This window comes from Eleginops maclovinus, chromosome 22 (genome assembly GCF_036324505.1).
Source record: "Eleginops maclovinus isolate JMC-PN-2008 ecotype Puerto Natales chromosome 22, JC_Emac_rtc_rv5, whole genome shotgun sequence".
NCBI classification, from domain to species: Eukaryota; Metazoa; Chordata; class Actinopteri; order Perciformes; family Eleginopidae; genus Eleginops; species Eleginops maclovinus.
This window is the reverse complement of record NC_086370.1, coordinates 5,257,789-5,275,388: the sequence shown is the minus strand read 5'-3', so window position 1 is coordinate 5,275,388 and position 17,600 is coordinate 5,257,789. Positions and strand designations below refer to the sequence as shown.

Below are 17,600 nucleotides of genomic sequence, written 5' to 3'. Positions count from 1 at the left end.
AAGAAGGGTAAGGGAGGGCAAAATGTTGAAAGAATATTTAATATAATAATAATAATAATAATATACATAATCTCAAGCCTTAATAACCTTAATAAAGCCTAAATAAGCCTCTTGTTTATTCAGCTGAATGCAATCAGGCTAACAGTTTGTGTAAACATTAAATAATAAGTCATAGAAAACAGCAGCCTTTTCGTTTGGGTGGCATGAAAAATGTACTGTGTCATTTTTAATGTTGAAAGACAGCAGGACCGACAGCAGGACCAACAGCAGAGCCGCACAGTGTTAGACACGGACATGGCACAGGCAGAGTTAAACCAAAAAGACACACCAGGAATTAAAATGCATCTCTAACATCAGATACACTGGCAGAATAATTCATTAAAAATGTTATCGTGATAAAAATGAACACTGAGAGTGTTAAAAAGAGAAAGTACAAACAATCCGAAACAATTAAAATAAATATGTATAGTTACACATTACATGTGATTACATGTGATTACATGTGATTGTAACAGATATACTCAAGAAAATCTAACCATAAAGGTTAACAGAGCAGTGGTTAGCTTAAAAAAGTAATCAGTTAAATCTGAATTAATGAGTAAGAAACGTTCAAATATACTAATGTACCTTATAATTCACAGTATCAACATACACACCAGAACTGAAGCAGTACCATCTCGTCATAATGAGCACCTCAGACGTTAGGGGACAGCAACATAACATTAAGCTTCATGATGTTCCTTCAACTTTTTAGGGGTCTTTACCCAAAACACAGTAATATATCACAGGACTTGGCAATGGAGGAGTTGTTCCCCATGAATGTTGGATAACAGATGAAATAAATAGGAAATATTACGAGTTATGTCACAACAAAGCCTGCTGAAAACTCTGAAGCCTTGACCCAACAATGGTTCAGTTCACCATTTTCACTAACATATCACCACTAGAGGTCAGCAGAGGCTAATTATTTTAGTCATGTCTTGCATACAAAAGGAATATTTCCTGCTTAATCTATATTAAAACAAAATGGCAGTTTCCTTTATTTTAAAGTATACCATATTGCAGATATCAATTACGGCATGGTGCCAATCCAGCCTTACAGTTATCTAGCAACTCACAAAAACACGGACTGGATTAAATCAAGCAAAATCTACCATAAAGATGAAGCACTTTAGCCACTAAGGGTTCTGGCTTGTGAAATAGTTTGGGATTAACACTTTTAAAACAATTACAATCCAAATATTAAGCAAAACTGTGTCACTTTCAGATTTATATGATGCAAGCCCATGAGACACCACTGAGCTGGATTACCAACACAAAGGATCGATTCCCCAAAGAATTCTAAACGGTACGATGTGAACTCATCGTGCCATTTGGTCCAATATTTATGTGTAAACGTTTGATGAAGATTTTTTTGTGAGTGAATTCCTCGTGGATTTCTTAATCCTAAACTACTGACCTTACTGACAACCATAACTTGAATAAATGTTAATAAATGGGAGTGTTTTCTTGTGTTTACCGTACTTGCAAACTGATGTTCGGTAACTGTAGTTATGTCCCGTGAATATGCCTTTAAGCAGTCCTTTAACTTTAGACAACATCAGCGGGTTGCAATTATATATCTCCTAGTTTGCTATCTCAACAAGAGGAGCTTATCTTATATTTTTCCATGAATCAATCTTTTCATAATTGTTTAGTTTGTTACATTACCGCTAGAAATAGCTCAAAAAACAAAAACAACTTTTTGACACAAAGTCAGAAAATTATTTTGTTAGAAAGTATTTTGTAACAGATCGAGTAAAAAAGACGTCAACATGCACACATTTGCATGGCTAACTATGTTAAAAAATGAGATCGCTAGCTAACCAAGACTGCTGCGTGGGGCCATTAGAGGATTCTTACAAAGCCTCTAGGAGCAAATGTCTAAAGGAACGTTGGCAATGGTAAAGTCGTGTCCCTCGCTTTTTGAGTTTTTTCCATTAGAGTTAAATAGAACCACAGTTACATAAACTACCCAAAATGCTCTGTTTAATCTAAGATAAACAGGGACAATAAGGGGATATAACAACCATCAATGGTAGCTTTATGTCCTAGTCCTTTTTTCCGCACAATAATGGCAATTCCAACATTAAAAACCACAGTACCAAATGGTGCAACGTTCAAAATGCCTTACCATATGGGAACAGTTCATCAATAGATAAACAGGTTGCATGAGGCCAAATGCTTAGCCTTTGATTTAAGGGGTTAGTGTTTGACAGTCAGCGAATTAAAGCACATACAAACATCTTGTAAACATCTCACTGAATTATGAAACTACCATCTCTAAAATTGGGACAAAACAGTTCCCTTTTCCACAATAATTTGACTTTGAAACAATCAAACAACGTAAAGCGAATTAGTTTAACAAATAAAATGCAAATACGTAGGTTTCCACAAGCTAAGTTAAAGTGATTGAACAGGCATCCCAAACGTGTAAATAAGTTAGGACAGATACTGTCAAGCACTTGTTAGACACTTTGGCTTGTCAGCATTTGGTTGTTAAGTGTTCTACCGTTTATGTTGGCCGTTGTATTTGCTGTCTGAAGATAAAAACTAAGAAATGCACTTGAGGTGCTCTAATGTACAAACTTATGGCTGTGAGCATCTCATTACATCAGACAAACACAACTACGACATTTATGGGAATGTTTTAGGGATATTGTACACATCACGTGTTTCCCTTACTGACTTTAGCAAAATACGTAAAAAATGTAAAAAATACAAACAGAAGTACCTCAAGGGATTTCTTTAACTAGATTGGGGAAATGTTTTAAAAGTGAATAGTTCTGAAATTCATTTTATCCTAATTTGCAGCAAACCCAGTTATTTGAACCAAGTCCCTGAATTTTGAGATATCAACAGCAGCACTAGATGCACTGTAAAATGTCAATGCTCTAGACTGACTGTTGCTATGACACTTTGTTTTCCCTCCAGGTGATCCATCAGTGACCTTGTGTTTTTGAATAGACTCTGAGTGAGAATGGTGTCCCATCAGCAGCGACATCAGAAATACCAAAAGGTTGGGCGGCAAGAAAGATAAGTCTTGCACTGTTCACAAGACAGACTCGATGGCTTCCGGCATGGCTGCTGAGGCTTTGGTTTGGTGCTTGACGAGTGGGGAGGTCTCCTCCTCTGCCTGGACATTGGCCACCGCCTCCACCCGGACCTCAGCCAGCTCCCCATTCTGCTGCTGCTGCCACTCCTGCTGCTTCTTTATTTCCTGTTGGTTGATGTGGTGGAGGATTCCAGCTCCCAAAGCATCGCCTTCCACATTCACAACCGTTGTGGTACGATCCCTGTACACAAAGTAGGTGTAAGAGACCGAAAGCTGAGTTCAGTTAGCCTGAAGCAAACATGGAAAAGGTCATTGTTTGGCCCCACCTGTAACCCTAACCTTAACTCTACTAACCCTACAAACTAACTATTGGTACCCAGTCTTTTCCTATGTTTTGTTTTCCATTGCAAATAGTACTTTGCCCTGGTTTAAACCTTAGAATCCTGCCACTTATTTTTCCTGGACCATTCATTTGCCTGCAGTGTTTTACCTTAATCTGTACCATCGATGTATAAAGGTTGTGTCTTTTTGGCACCACGGTATGACGTGACAGTCCCGTAAATTGTAGTTCCATAATCTGACCAATATGAAAATTGGCTGTTCTTGTGGGCTTGGGCTCAGCCTGCTTGGAATCTCAACACAGGTGGTTAACTAGTAATGTGCCGTACCATGCAGTGGACCTGCAATAATATTTACAAAAATTGTCTCGTAATAATTCAACGTACAATATTTTCCCATTAAGATAACAAAAAGCAAGTGCTTATAAAAGCACCACTTACAAGCCCCTACCAGTGAATACATGGATTTGCAATAAAACAGCATTAGGAAAATTGCTTCTGATAGCCAAACACTTCTGCAGCAGATGGACCTTGTATTGTTTAACACAGGTAAAGCATTTATGTTTTTCAACTTGTTCGTGTTTATCATGCTGCTGTTGTGTGTTCCTTACTCTAGCAAAGCAATCTGGTACAACAGATTGTTCAGGTTTCCCTTTGTGGCATACTAGTTTTTTAATGTTGGCAACTTCTTTACAAACATGATCAGACATAGCTCTGTGTGGTTTTTTTTCTCAATTTCAGTTGTTGCTCCCAGGCTTTACTTACACAATCCAATCAACAGCCAGCATAAGGGATAGGTCGTTGGTAGGCAAGCCGATGGCCTCCAGGATGATGGCGATGGTAATGATGCCGCCAGCTGGGATGCCTGCTGCGCCCACACTTGAAGCTGTAGCTGTCACGCTGGCAATAATTATGACATAATTATATTACTCATGACACAAAACAGATAGCAGCCTTTTCAATGTAAGAACAAATCAATAGAATGTGGATTTTGGTATGTGTTTTCTTCTCATGCTGAGCAACAGGAAGAAAACTTGTTATCGTTCCCTGAACTCACAGGATGGTGAATATCTGTCCAGCGTTCAGCTCATGATTGTTGAGCTGAGCAATGAAGACAGCAGCGATGCACTGGAATATGGCTGCCCCGTCCATGTTGACAGTGGCCCCAATGGGAAGGATGAAGCGGCTGATGCGCTTGTCGACTCCATTGTTCTCCTCGACACACTTTATCATGGAGGGAAGAGTTGCTGAACTGATGAAAAAAACAGATAAAGATACAGCATAATCATTTCAAACTTATAAGCCAATTAAAACCAATACCAATAATAGTTACAATTAAATTACACACAGTTCAGGCTTCTAACTACACAACTACAACACGTTAAGAACAACATTGACTTGTAGACGAGGGATCAGGAAGTGTTAACATTCCACTCTATCACTAAAATGCAGAACTTCTTTTCCTGTTTGAGTGAAGGCCATATGGGGCCCTTTGACATGACGGTATACCTTGAGCAGGTGGCGAAGGCCGTGGTGAAAGGTGTGATGAGGCCTGACAGGAAACTGAAGGGGTTCTTGCGAGTGAAGCCGAAGTAGATGAGGGGCAGGACGATGCCGCCGTGGATAATGTGCCCCAGGATTGAAGCAAATATATATTTTCCCAGACTAGTGACCAAAAGAACCACATCTTCCATCTCCACAATCTTACTGCCCACCAGGAACATGATGCCGAAAGGGACATACCTGTGGGACACAAGAGGAGGAAAGCAGTTAGAATGTGGGATGACAACGTTAACCAATGGTAGGTACAGACTGTCAGTGAAATCAGAACACCTCACCCCCATCCTTCACTCACCTTACCGGCTCCCCGTAACCCACCGGATCAACTACAAAGTCCTCACCATGGTCTACAAAGCCATTAATCACACAGGCCCCACCTACCTACAGGACTTGCTTAGTACACAACACTCAAAAACATCACGCACCCTCAGGTCATCCAGCACCAATCTCCGAGCTGTTCCCCGGACAAAACTGGCCAGCATGGGAGATCGTGCTTTCTCCTCCCTCGGCCCTCATCTGTGGAATCAGGACCTCTGCATCCCTCTCAGTCTTCAAGAAAAGACCCACCTGTTCCTCACTGCATTTCCCTGACTGTGCTTCATTTTATATTTAAACATGTTATGCTCTTAACCTTTTTCTTTTATCTTTTTGACACTCAGCTCACTAGATGAATTTCTTTTTTATTATTATTATTATTATTATTAACAAAAAATGTATGTATTTTATTAAATATGATCCTTAGGTAGCTTTTATTTCATTTTAGTTTGTTTCTTTCTCCCCATAGCATTGTGAAGTACCTTGAGAACATGTTGTTTTTAAAGTGTGCTATACAAATACAATATATTATTATTATTATTATTATAATTATTATTAATATTATTATTATTATTATTATTAATATTATTAGTGCCTACCTCATACAACCTTTCACATGTTGAGTGTTACCATCCGATACAGTACAAATGTACCATAACTATTTATACCTATGGAATCCTGCATGCATTCAACTTCACTCACCACATAATCCAGGACACCAGCACCATAGTAGCCTCATTGAAAGCGTTGAAGAAACGGATGAGTTCTTCCCCCTCATCTCCCAGCTTCCTCAGCGCCACGCCAAACACCATCGCAAATAACACCAGACCTAGGATGTTCATGCCATCCGTGTCTGTACCAAAGGGGACCTAAAACACACAGAAGAGTCGGACTGTGGGAGACTTAACACAGTGAAGAGGTTGTGGAAAGGAGACTGTGTGATTGTACTTTCTTAGACACCTTAGAAATATGTGATTAAACCACAGCTCTGGTTTTCTCAGCCATGACTGGGTTTGCAATCCCATACCCTTTATGTTTCGGTATAGCAGCACGCACAGTCACACTGTTTTTATTGTCTTTTATCAATGCATTATTTTCTTCTTTTTATCAACACATTCTAAGAATTTCTCAAACCTAGAATTGGGGTCACCCACACCTACTGTGAGTAAAGCGTACATGACTAAACCAACAAAGGAAGTGCGCTGGACGTTGAAGCAAATTTCCGTTGTGGCAAACGGTGGTATTACAACTTCTGTGTCTGTCCATGACGTCTGTCATCACATCATGTTTGTTTTTTTCCATTGACTTACATTGGGAAAGAGGAGTTTGATGTAAATCAACTACCAAGTGCAATCAGTTGCAGACCTTTATCATTAGGGCCTGGAAGTTGTTAAAATGTGCCCAAAGCTGAATCCAGGGTTGTTCACTTTTATTCGACTGAGCAGAGATCGGTCCTGACACTGTGGATTGGAGGCAACGAAAGTGCATGTGCTATATATAGGACCAGATATGAATGCGTTCCCGCCTCCGATGCTGTATGCTGTTGTCTTTACACATCCAAGGACTAAAGCCAGTTTTGAAACAAGGAACTTTTTAGGATTGTATTTTCAACTGCAGGTAGTGCATCCTCAGTGTAGGCGGGGTGATCAGCTGTTCGGCATAGATCACATGAGTGTTTGTTCAATGCAATCAAGAACCATATAGTATTTTCACATTAGAACCAGAATTGTCTTTCGTGTGGCAGAATGGCAGAAAGTCAAGGGATCACCAAAGTTATCACAAGACATGGTCTAGGAATTACAATTTGTTCCAATCCATCCAGTAGATGGCAAATCATCTTCCTTCAATAAGAAAGTCCAAATCAGGGGATACCTAAAGATGAATCCATTGTTTTTACAAAACTTAATGGCGATCTTTACGTTAGTGGTTCAAATAGCTCTCTTTTGAACAAGTAGTCGAGCAACATACAGTATAGTGTACGTGATAAGAACATTTGTATCCTTTCATTTTGGAGTTGTATGCTTGTAAAACAAAAGTGATGCTATATCCCGCTGTATTTTGTAGAACCCCTCTTGAAACAGAGTAATCTGTGTGTATGTGGGTTATGGGGTAGATGAGGATTCAGTGAACTGCATGATGGATAACTAACAAGGACAGGAACAAATCCTGAGCTCAATCCCCATTGTTCGCAGTTCTCCCACAGCTCCACCAGCTTCATTCCCTGGCACTGCTGGGGCACACCACTATGACCCACAACAGACAAATACCATGGACTGATTCCAAGATCAAAACTCTGTCTGCCCCATCATACAGGGTCGGTAGGGGAAGGCAAAAGCCACTTGAGAGAAGTAGTTTGATTTTCTTTTTGATTGTACGGTCAAACGGCATTGAACCATTTGAGTGTGTAGCTGCAGAAGACTCTTAAATGAAGTCTTTGTAGCAGCTTACAGGGTGGTGATGACGAGAAAGCCTAAACACTTGAATGTGCTAATATGAGAAAGACAGTTGAACTGTCAGTTGAATGTCACCCATCTGTTTTTTGGGTTCCGATCTTGTGCCCAATTTTCTGACACCGACAAACTAATCATGCACTCATCTGTAATGACAGGCCCAGAGGAAATCTAGTAATGTGCAACCAGCCCACTGCCAAGCTGTTTGTCCCCTGATTAGACAGACACATTAGGTTTAACACAGGCCCAATGGATAATGGTAGGTCAAGCTGACCTGGCCACTGGTCAACACTCTTGACGAACTAAAAGCTCACCAATCAATAGAAACGGAAATCATTTTGTCAGCCTGAATGCACTTGTTTTAAAGTTGTACCAGCCAAGGTTTGAAAATAGACTGGTCTTTTGTGGTTGAATTACAAACCATTGAGGATCATTTTGTACACTATTGGACTTCTTTCCGTGACAAGGTTCCTCCAGCAGTTCACGTGAAAGACATAAAATTGGTTGTGTGAAGAAAGATTGTCTGTGTGAAGTCAAACCTTGCATCAGAAAGTTGTGGAACAGGGTTTTTTTTAGATGCTATTTGAAAATCCAACAAGCACTTCTTTTAGAGCCTACTGACACCTTCCAGATATCCGATGACACTTCTGATCTATTTAGTGATCTATTTATTCAGAAATAGAAAAAACACCATGCACATACCACATCATCTTTATGCAGACGATATCGTAAAAAAAGTGGAAGAATTTGGAGTCTCTGTCAAGCTGATTGCTAAAGGAGCAAAGCACAGACATGTTGTCAACTACTAAAAACTATTTTAAACACCAAACTCAAAACTTGATGCTACGAGGTTTTTATCATTTTGTGACATTTATGTCAGAGATAGTAGTTTTCTTCAATTATTAGGAGTCTTTTTCCTTGACAGCAGTGCTTGCTAACCTGTGGCAGAGGAATACATCATGCAAGTGCATTATGGTGCTCTGATAACACACCAGCAATGAAACAATAAAAAGGACTAAGATTTGATTTGGCAAACTCAGACAGCTTATTAAAGCTTGTTGTCTGAACTACAAAGATATATCTTCATGGCATGTGTGGAAAGGAAGGATGAATACTCTTGACAGAGTTACTTACCCTTCGTTGTGCCTTCGAGCTTAAAATGCACTGAATAAACACACTTTGTTTGATGGAGATGTGCTCTGCTGGTATCTGCTCTTTGCATGTTTACACTTTTTCACACTTTAAGGAGCAATGTAAAGAAAAGCCTTTTATTCCATCAGAGTACCTTAACTGGTTGAGAGTAGCTTTTAAGGAACTTTTCGATCATTGTAAATCAGATAGAATTGCCAGCAGATGATAGGTGTTACTTAACATATTGAAGGTTAACATGAGGTAAGACATCATTTTACTACATGAAAACCGTCTACTTATTGATAGCTAAGTCTGAATGTTTACGAACCGCAACAAATAAATCCTACTCTGTGTGCCTTTAACGTTAAAATGCATTAAGGTGATAAACAATAAAAAACTGTGATGATAAGAGGAAATATGTGATGGGCATTTTATTACATGAGTTCTGAAACCAGAAATCCACTCCTGATATTTGCCACCTGATTCTCTGGGACATTACCCTTTGACCAGCCGAACAGATCACACATGTTACTGATCATCCTTGAATCCATTCTCCCTCAACCAGGTCATCCATTAGTCTCTCACACAGTGCTTACTCAGGGAGTTTGCCTACATGAAGGATTCAAATACACACTTAAAAGCCGCCTGGAGCCAACCACTTTTCCTTTCAAAAGTGCAATTTTTAGCACTTGACACAAGGATAATGTGTGTGTGTGTGTGTGTGTGTGTGTGTGTGTGTGTGTGTGTGTGTGTGTGTGTGTGTGTGTGTGTGTGTGTGTGTGTGTGTGTGTGTGTGTGTGTGTGTGTGTGTGTGTGTGTGACTATACATGTGATGCTATCAGTTCATACCTTTTGATAGAGGGTGGTCCCATTTGTGTCGTTCCCTACAGCAACCATCTTGTAATCAGTGGCATACTGCAAGATAAAGGAAAGGTAGTTTAACTCATACGTATTTGTTACATACATTCTCCCGTACATGTAAAGGATAAGACTCCCCTCTGTGTTTTTTATTGTTTATGTGATTTGATTAAGTAGCATTTGGAAGGAGCAAGGCTAGCTGTCTCGAATGCTTCCACACTTTTAACTAAGCTATGCTAATTTCCTCCAAGCTCAACCTCCATAATTACCCATAAACATGATGGAGGATTTGATGTTCCTATCTAACAGTCCTTAAAATATCAAACTACTCTTTTAATTTCAACCGTTTGAGCATTTTGGAAGGAGGCCTGCTAGCTGTTTCCCCTTGCTTCCAAACGTTATGCCAGGCTAAGTTAATCTTCTCCAAACTCTACTTCCATAATTCTCCACAGACATTAGAGAGGTATGGATCTTCTTATCTTACTCTTCTTAAAATGTCATACTATTATTTCAGTTTTAAACATTCGAGCATTCGGAAGGAGCCAGGCTAGCTGTTTCCAACTGCTGCCAAACTTTATGCTGGGCAAAGCTAACAGCTAACAGGGATAGTTTGTATAGTTTTGAAGAGGGTTTGTTTGAGTAACGTATTCATAATAAATGACCTACAGTTTGGAGGAGTGCAGACAAGTAAGCTTAATAATCAGCAAATATTGTCAGAAATCAGATAAATATATATATTTTTTTAAAACTTTAAATGTTTATCATTGACACAAATAGCATTACTTGTGTCTTTCTATTGCTCTTATAAGGAATTCAGCATCTGCATGGGGTTGGGGCCAGCGTCAAACTGTCCATTAAAGTGCAGACAGTCTTTCAGTAGTAATGGAGACAACCAGCAATGCAACAATGACCCCCCCTCTCTCTGCAGTGCTTTAAAAAGCCCTGCAACCCACATGTTGAAAGATCTATGGACTTGAAATGAAATGCAAAGAGACATACTATACAGTACATAAGTACACTCACAAAACTAAAAAAGACAGCCTCCCCCATAATCTAAATCTTATACTCCATTTGTTCAAATGGCTGTTTAAGCATCTAGCTGCTTGTCATGTTGTGTAAATCTCCCCTCTTCTCTGCTTTCTTGGTTTAATCCACAGTTGGGCCCATTCCACAGGGGCTCTGCCAAAGTATAGGCTGGGTGCAGTGGCTGAATATCGAACTCTGTGAACTGGCTGCACTTTGAAACCCCTTTACCTCTTTCTGCGCAAAGTAACTACCTTGTTTGTGAGTTTATCATTCACTGACCTGGTTTAGGAAAGCAATTGGTTCAGATATGAGTGTCTGTGTGCGTAAGCCACTTTACTTTTTGTATGTGCATTTGGTTTCCCTGCATCCCCAAATGTTGATATGTTCTGCTTCTTAGATTAGTCTTAACAGACACAATCATAATTCTAGGAAGTAAAGCGGGACACGTTCAAGAGCACTGAAGCAAGGTGGGTTGCTAGGCTGTGTGGAATGGAATGGTTTCGCCATGGTAACGGATGGTAAGGGACAAGGAAAAGGAGCTTTCAGGCGGTCAGCGCTCTCTATTCTGAGCGTCCCCTCATTAAGAGGCATTATGAGACTCAAGAGTTACAGCCAGGATATATAGTTCCTGGTTGGAGACGTTACTTCTGATGATAAATCCTTACAAGACACAGGTGGCAAGGAGAATGATGATGAAAAAGGGCTATAAGATAATATAGAGGACAATGTGGTGTGGTGAACTGACGTGCTGTTACTCACAGAACGGAAAGCAGCAGCCACCAAATTAGCTGGGAATAAATTCCTGTGAAAGAAAGAGAATAAAAAGTTAGATCCACAGAAACTGCTTCCTGATTAATGTCTATACTGAACCGAAAACTAGGCAAATGATTAACCTGTGGTTGGTTGAATAAAAACAAAAACCTTCCCAGTAGGAAAAAATGTCAAAACCCCATGTGAATGATAAAGGCGTTCCTCCTGTAACAGTATATTTATTCTTAAAAGCACATGTCTTTACATTTCAAAAAATGGAATGAATTCATACCTAGATAAGTACCTTTCATATAATTTACATTGTTTGCTAAAACCAGTTTATTTTTGGCTAATTGACTCCACAAACAAGAAAGGACAACCCTAACCCGAATAAACAGTAATCTTATATAATCTATTGCAATGCTGTTACTTTGAATCGTGAAGGTGAATTCTTGGGTTTCTTTTGTGCCGCTTCCTACCCAAAATACTAACGTACTCTACAATGAATGACAGATCATTTTATTTCCCTGAGAGAGGTAGTATCAAAGATCGCAGATAACCAAACGTTACAAGTTATTGTTAATCATTCATCTTGGCAGTTCTTACTGCATCCTGTTTTTGGAGACACCAAACAACCAAACACTGTTAAAAACAACTGTTCCTGTGCCATGTGAAACCCAAAGTTAATATTTGTTGCAGTTGTTACAAAACTTCTGTAAGTAACACCAGACATGTTTGGACCTTTTGCTTAAGCTCACCAAGAAAATGTGTAATCCTGTTTTGCACTGCAGGTTCTCGATCATACAAACCATATAGGATACATATATTGCACATTGCAGGACATAAGCTTGCTTTTGAATGCAGCCAAATAGTGAGAAAGTCTGCAGCCATGCTAGCAGCTCTTTTTAGCTGTACTGATGAAAGCTATTTGCTAATATAGTCTCAATGACAGAGTTACCAAGTTTATGTTTAGCAGGTACTTCCCAATGTTGCCTTTTTTAGTTCAGCTAACATTTTCAAAGAAGTAAAAGTAGTTAAGACACTTCCCTTAAAATCCCAAAAGTGAACCTCATGAAAAATCAGGAGATCACCAAAAGTCAGTTGGCTTAATCCTGTAGGGAGCATGAAGGGTTTTGCCACGATAATACCACCGATAGTTGTTGAGATATTTGAGGTTGTACCGAAGTGGTGGAGCGAAAAAGACTGACAGCAACAACAAAGACTAACTTTACACATGTTTGACAACAATGTAAGTCTGTATACATGAAGCATTAGCCTGACACACTACCATTAATTAGTAAAATGCTATAATTCGGTGTGTCATGAAGTTTAATTTGCTAATTAGCGCTATAGCTGACGAGACATTCATAAAAAAAGCCAACATTCAAACCTCATAACGCTCACCAAAGTGAGTTGTCTTCATCTTCTGGGGAGCATCAATGTTTGTATCAAATGTGATTGCAATACTAGAAATTGTTATTATGATATATGAGTCTGAGTGGTGGAGCAAGAACAAATAACAGCAATTACATGAAAAAAGTCATAACTAAAATAAATCCGTTGGTTGAATCCTCTGGGGAACATGAATGATTGTATACTCTACACATGTTTGACAAATATTAACCAAGGCACATAAACGGGCTTGCCTCACATAGTGCTTATTTTTTTTAAACGTCATTTGGACAAAATGCCATTATTCAGGACTTATCTGGAAGTTCATCATTTATAAATCTACTATGAAAACCCTTTCCTCCACACTCACTGACAGGCACCATGCTGAGATTATTTTCACTACTGTAAAACAACCCTACAGGGATTACTGGAAGCCTGCGGGCCTTTTCCATGTATTAGCGTGTTGGTTGTAATTTTATCCTCTGTGGCTACACTGTATTGTGCAAAGTAATACCGACTTTGCTCAAATCTATTCCCATGGCCGGACCACAGCTCAGTCTGTAACCCCATGACCTGTGTCAACTCTGCCTGCAGTTCAGGGTCAAATCAAATGTGGCAGCTCCACGGGTTAAACTGGCAGGTAGCCCTGATCTTGTGAGTTAGTCACTTCTTTGTTTCAAAATGCTGCTAAGATATGTTTTTGTTTGGTGAGTTCTTGAACCCACACAAGGTTTCGAACTCTTCTTCTCTCCAAGAAAGCAGTCAGGTTTTCTGCTGTCACATGAACAGTGCGAGGATCTGGATTAACTCTGGGAAACCAGAGCTGGGAGCTGGCATGCTTTTCTCACAGACCCCCACCCCCAACTCTGGGGCCCCACTGGCTCCTCTCTTTAGGCTCATTTTAAAGCTGTTGCATAACAACTTGATTTCCTTATTAATTGAAGCCAAACATCATTCACAGTCTGTTTAATTCAAGGCGGGGGAAAAGTCTTTCCAGCTAATGTGATTAGGAGTGACTCATTAGATTCTGAGTTATACACTTATTGCAACAGTTTGCACGTTCTTTTTGGACAGTTTCGACACATGATTGACCTGATTCATAAAATCTGATGTGGAAAACAGTAGCTTCTAAATTGTATTCTTCATTGTTAAAATTCCATTATAGAATATGTACATGCCTGCAATGGCCAAATGTGCAAAATCAGTACTTTAACTTTTGGTTCTCTAAGTACAAAGTATAACTTGATGCTAACACTTTTTTTATAACTTGAATGCAGGACCTTTACCGGTTACACAGTATTTCCAGACTGCTGCTACTCTCATACTCTCATTGAGTTTAAGAAAATTGTTTTTTATAAGAGTTTGAGTGAAATGGAAATTCAACTCAGAGTAAGCTTCTGACTCCTGTTTGTCCATGTATGAGGACTGTCCATACAGTAAATGCATATCAATCCTTTATGAAGAAAAGTAGGATGACTACTGTTTCTGCTGCATCTATCCAATTTAAACTACAGTAAAGGGACCAAGTATTTATGGAGGGCTTCTCTAGCCTCCATTACCAGCTGCCCTGCCCACAGTGTGAGGGAAAGCTGACAGCTGCTTGAAGAGTGGAGTGTATTTTAAAAAGACAGAAGAGGTCGACTGATAAACCCCAACCGTAGTACAAACTGAAACCAACTGCTGCTGTCAGCTTTCTCCCTTATCACAATAGCAGGTGGCCAGGCTGATTGTATTTCTCAGTCCTACACTTTAACTTTATATTTTAGTGGTTGGAAAGTTTTCAGGAAGGTTGGAGCAGGACAGAATTTAAATCTGCAGCTGATACTGTACTATTGTGCACACCAATGTTCCCTAAACATCGCAGGTGCATGCAGTACTATAATTACCTGTAAAAAAGTGTCCATTCACAACAAAAAAGATGAGCTATTTTTTAGTTTCTTAGTAACATTGTTATCCTGCTAGTAAACTTCCATTTTTAGAAATGTTGCAGTAATCTTTTTTATGTAACTGTAACTGTAATAACCTAATCCCATAAAATATAATCCCCAAATCTATATGCATTTTACTGCTACTATATACAGCCTGTATTATAAGGCTATTCAAGCACTATGTTTTGAATCCTGTCAGAATGAGAAGAGAGAGGCGTGAAGGAACAGCTGCATCTAGACTCTATATACAGTATATATATATACACACACATCCATACTGTTAGTGCCACAAGTTCAGCGTATACTTTCCTCCACCACTGTCCCGTATTGTGTAGTATGCTTAGAATGATTGTTGATCAAACCTTTACTTAGGTCACATAAAGTATATCTAAAATACTTTTACTTACAAAATAGGGTATGACTAGGTCTAAATTGTCCACCCCTGCCCTTTCACACTAATGCACTGACTAGAAGCACAGCACAGTAGTCCAGATCTACAGCTGTGACCTCTTATGACTATACAAACGTCAGTATTTTTTTTTCAGATATTGCAGGGTACACTGACCTGCTCTGTAATGTCATTCATTATTTACAAGAGCAGGTGATTCCCCTCGGAGCTGCTGCAATATCATACTGATCAGCTAGACACACGACACTGGCCTATACAGTTAAAGGTGTCACTTGGTTTGTACTGGAAATGTATCGTAACATTGTAATCCTGCTAGTAATCCCCATGTTGGAAGAAGTTGACAGTAATCTGATTACATGGTTTTTTTGCAACTGTAAGGAAATACAGTTACATGTTTCTGTATTCTGATTATGCAATCACGTTACATGTATTCCCCAAACCTGTATACGAGTAACGGATTACATGTATTGAGATTACGTAATCAGGTTACAAAAAAAGATATATATTATTTTGATAATAAATACCTTGGTTCCTTCTTTTCTAAGGTCACATAGTTCTGTTGTCTTACATAATACTTTAAAGTAGAAACATCTTGTTGATATTTCTTTCTCTTGTATTTATTTGCATTGCATTTGATATTGAGGTAATCCAAAAGTAACAGAAAGTAATCAGGTCACATTACTTTTATGTTTTCATACCAAGTTAAGATTACATGTTTCTTACAGATAACTTTTTATTGTAACGAAGTACATTTTGAAAGTAACTCTTTTTAACCCTGCATGCATCTGAGACGTTAAGGTACCATTGGTGTGCACGATAATAAAGGGACAAATCATTTAGTCAGATTACGTTACCGAATACATTTTCTCACAGGTAACACGTTTTTGGAACGAAATACAAATTGAAAGTACTGAGCCTGTTGAACATGTTGAGAGAAAACAGATTTTGCGTTCACGGTACCTGGCCAGGTCTAAGAAGGAGTCGGTGGTCTCCTTGTTGTTGCTGATGCTCTCCAGCCCCAGGTCGTTGGTGTTCAGGGCTCCAGCACCCACCCCGGGTTTGATGATGAAGGCCAGGGTCACCCCGATCCCCGAGGCGATCAGCGTGGTCACCAGGAAGTAGGCTACCGCGATGCCCCCCAGCTTGCCCAGGGAGCGCGTGTCCAGGCTGGCGGCGCCGGACACCAGGCTGCAAACCACCAGGGGCAGAATGATCATCTTTAGCATCCGGAGGAGCATCTCTCCGGGGAAGGCGAAGTAGGTCATCTGTGCCTTGGTGAGGTTCATGTTGCGGACCATCATCCCGAGCCCGACGCCCACCAGCACCCCAGACACCGTCATGATCACCAGCAGGTTCTTCCTCAGGAACTCCATCAGCTTCTTCCTGAAACTCTTCTTCATCTTCGCGCTTTTCTCCACGATCATATCGGTGGACGCAGAGCTGGGCATGGCGTGCCCATTGATCTCGCTCTTTTTCTCCATCCTTTTACCCCTCTTAGAAACAGCGTGGGAAGCGGTGTCTGGATCCTGGCAGCGTGGGTAACGGTGCACACACTCGTTCGGCGCACGCACTGTGCTGTGGGGAGGCCGGGCAGTGGTGAAGGCTGCGCGCTGAGCGGAGGGAGAGCCAATGGAGAAGTAGCAACGACACAGAAAGGCATTGGATCATGCGCACAGCAGCCCGGGTTTTATAGCAGCAGCATATGATGCAAGAGCACCGGAGATTGCCGGGCTTCCTGGCAATGTGGCACACTTTCCTTTATAAGGAAAATATTATGCAATAGGAGTGGAACAACAGATTATTCATTAAAATATGTCTGGCAGAACCATTTTAGTCATGGATTTACAATAGTATATGATTGCCACAGTGGCGGCTGGTGGAGTTTTCTCCAGGGGGGGCTATAACTCCAAAATGTATTTAAAAAAATAAAAAAGCATGCATACATGTACTAAGGTATCAAACGAGTGTATTTACATAAATGAAAACAACAAAAACAACATTATAGATAGATAGATAGAAGTGCAAAGAGAAACAAGTGCGATATATAGAGTATGTGCAGTATATGCAGCTAAGAGTGGTTATGTAAAGATAAGGGCAGTATAAAGAGGTGGGAATAATTGGCATAGTATAAACAGATGTAGTATGAACAAATATACAGATGTGCTATATTACTACACAGAGGGCCAATATACATATATAATAAATATCTATCTATCTCTATATCTATCTCTCTATCTATCTCTAGATCTATCTCTATATCTGTATATTTAAATAATATATATCATAACATGGACAATACACATACTTTATGACAGAAGGCTGTGACGTTAGCCCCGCCGCCAAATCCAG

General features: G+C 39.8%; 1 protein-coding gene across 1 annotated transcript; it reads right to left on the bottom strand.

Annotated features, from left to right (window-relative positions):
* Positions 1-23: 23 nt before the first annotated feature.
* On the bottom strand, positions 24-16,891 carry slc1a4 (solute carrier family 1 member 4). Its single transcript, XM_063875085.1, has 8 exons — positions 16,212-16,891; positions 11,532-11,574; positions 9,738-9,803; positions 6,010-6,176; positions 4,942-5,175; positions 4,490-4,684; positions 4,198-4,332; positions 24-3,335 (listed from the first exon to the last, which is right to left on the bottom strand). The coding sequence occupies exons 1-8, from the start codon at positions 16,730-16,732 to the stop codon at positions 3,092-3,094; spliced, it is 1,605 nt and encodes a 534-aa protein (XP_063731155.1). The 5' UTR covers positions 16,733-16,891; the 3' UTR covers positions 24-3,091.
* Positions 16,892-17,600: the final 709 nt, after the last annotated feature.